Source organism: Otolemur garnettii, unplaced genomic scaffold (genome assembly GCF_000181295.1).
Source record: "Otolemur garnettii isolate 467f Iridium unplaced genomic scaffold, OtoGar3 scaffold00181, whole genome shotgun sequence".
Classification (NCBI taxonomy): Eukaryota; Metazoa; Chordata; class Mammalia; order Primates; family Galagidae; genus Otolemur; species Otolemur garnettii.
The window spans coordinates 576,069-578,766 of record NW_003852576.1 but is presented as its reverse complement, the minus strand read 5'-3'; the positions used below and the strand labels follow the sequence as shown (position 1 = coordinate 578,766).

The following is a 2,698-nucleotide window of genomic DNA, read 5'->3' as shown; positions in this document are numbered from 1 at the left end:
AGGTTGAGGCAGGAGACTCGCTTGAGCCCAGGAGTTGGAGGTTGCTGTGAGCTGTGATGCCACGGCACTCTACCCAGGGGGATAGCTTAAGGCTCCGTGTCAAAAAAAAAAAAAAAGAAAAGAAAAAAGAGAAATTTTCCCTCTCGTTTGACTCTACTAACAGATGCCTTGGACAAAAATGATTATACGTTCCTTGTAGCCTAAGCTTTTTGGGGGCAGCCTCCTCTGTCCTCCATCTCCATTGCCAGGTAGGAGTTCAGGCTGTAACAGGTTCTTGGTAAGCACTAACTACCCTCTTTTCCCAGCTCTCTTTCATAACCTTCAGATAATCATGATATTTGATGCCGTCTGATGGCTGTCTTTTAGGTGTCATTAAGTAAATGAAATAAAATATTGTGTACCCTTTGCTCCAGTTTATGGTTGATTTGGAAGTAGCCACTTACCTTAAGAACAGATTCAGTGATACCCCAGGAGAAGTCACAGGGAAACTGACCCTGCACATCTGGCGTGGACTCTTTTAAAATAAAACCATTTTCTTGTATGATCTGTTTATAGTAATGTGCTGAAGACTTTGGTTTCCTTTCTTTCTGTTTGCTATTAAAATCCACATAAAATAATCCTCGGCGGGTAGTGTAAGCGTCCTGCCATTCAAAGCCATCCAGCAGAGACCAGGCAGTGTAACCAAACACTTGTATTCCATCCAACCTTATTGCTGCACAGAGAAAAGAAAGCAGAGGTGTTTGGAGACCTAAATGCTCTAGTTCATGTTTATAATTTCGCTAACACGCCAGGGGAAAGCATATTGTGAAACTGACCTTTCTTTCTAATTTGCAGGTCCATTACATAAAATAGAAAACCTGTGTTTATACTTGAAAAATGGCAGTTATTTTTATCCAGAAGAGTGCTCCCATGACCCCTGAACAAGTGAATGACACACATAAAGGATCAAATTATAATATTCCTGAGACTTAAAGTGTGCAAATCTGTGTCAGGGGGCATGGTAATTTCCAGAACGCTTGGGATCAACATACTTGTCTACTCACATCTAAGAGTTTCTCATATCCAGTTTGGTATGGTTCCTACTTGTGGACATGCTGTCTATTTTTTTTTTTTTTTTGAGACAGAGCCTCAAGCTGTCCCCCTGGGTAGAGTGCCGTGGCATCACAGCTCACAGCAACCTCCAACTCCTGGGCTCAAGCGAGTCTCCTGCCTCAGCCTCCCAAGTAGCTGGGACCACAGGCGCCCGCCACAACGCCCGGCTATTTCTTGGTTGTAGCCGTCATTGTTGTTTTGGCAGGTCCGGGCTGGGAATTCGAACCCGCCACCTTAGGTGTACGTGGCTGGCGCCTTAGCCGGTTGAGCTATAGGTGCCGAGCCCATGCTGTCTATTCTATGAAACTTATTCTTCAGGGACTAAAAAAAAATCACTCTTAGAATTGACAGAAGTGAGTGTGAAAATAATGAAGCGAAGTGAGAATGGTAGCCAGCTGGGCTGAGGAGAGAGGGCCCAGGGGCTTGTGCTATATTTCTAGGAGGCTACCGGGCAAGTTTCTTGGTCTCTGTTTCCTCCTATGTAAAAAGAAAAGACTGGAAAAGATTATCTCTAAGGACCTTCATAACTTTAAAAACTCTAATTCAGTAACTTCTAGGAATTGGGTAAAAATGAAACAAAAACCAACAGCAGCAGTCAAAACAACAAATACGAAAATCAGCCTTGAATCATTTCTCTTTTAAAAGCACTCATTTCACTCATAGAAATGCTTCAGCTCTGCATTTCTGGGTTTTATCACTGACATTCTTTTCCTGAGAGGGAGAGAAATGCATGCCAAAAAGATTCCAAGAAGATAAATATGTTTCAATAGGTCCTGTTTCTAGTTCCCTGGTGGTATAGGATTCTGAGAAGAGTGTAATGGTGATGCCTGGAGAATGGGCACCCCTTCTGCCCCCTTGTGTGGCTTCTGACCCTGGCCCCATAGGCACCGTCGTCTGCCCTGGCCACCATGAGCATGTGGCCCATGGCGGGGCATGGCTCCGTTCCATGCTGTTCCTTCCTGCACTTGGGGTAGCAAGGGTCCTACTGTCTCTGAGGCCCCTCCCTGAAGGCTCTGTTCTGTTGAACCTGGGATTTTCCTTCAGGTTTTTGACTTCTAAAGAAAGCTACAGAGTTTTCAAAAGGTCCACAGAGAATTCCGTTATATCTGAGTGAAACAGAGCCAATTCCATACGGCACAGAACCATCATCACCTGAGTTTGTCTTCTGCTCCATCATCTCTATCCATCATCTGTAGATGTCACTACTTGAGTAATGGAAAAGGAATGAGGGTCTAAGTGGGGGCACGAAGAAATCTCCAGGAGCAGTAGAAATTACTCAGCTTGTCTTCAGACCTTTTGATCATTCAGTCAGGTCATAGACTACAAGGATGACAATTTCAAGAAAAATGTTCAAGGCCAGTGCCGTGGCTCACACCTGTAATTCCAATACTCTGGGAGGCCGAGGTGGGTGGATTGCTTGACCTGAGGGGTTTGAGTCCAAACTGAGCAAGAATGATACCCTGTGTCAAAAAAATAGCCAGGTGTTGTGGCGGGCACCTATAGTCCCAGCTACTCAGGAGGCTGAGTGAGGCAGGAGGATCACTTGAGGCCAAGACTTTGAGGTTGCTGTGAGCTAGGACACTACAGCACTCTACCCAGGGTGACA

The 2,698-nt window shown here is 45.0% G+C and overlaps 1 protein-coding gene across 2 annotated transcripts in view; it reads right to left on the bottom strand.

Moving 5' to 3' along the window:
* The window catches only part of KLB (klotho beta), a 46,552-nt gene that overhangs the window by 12,098 nt on the left and 31,756 nt on the right, over positions 1-2,698 (bottom strand). For both annotated transcript variants that reach the window (XM_003800683.3, XM_023507418.1), the window contains exon 3: positions 444-712. In XM_003800683.3, coding sequence (XP_003800731.1) covers positions 444-712 — 269 coding nt within the window. The remainder of the gene's footprint in view (positions 1-443; positions 713-2,698) is intronic.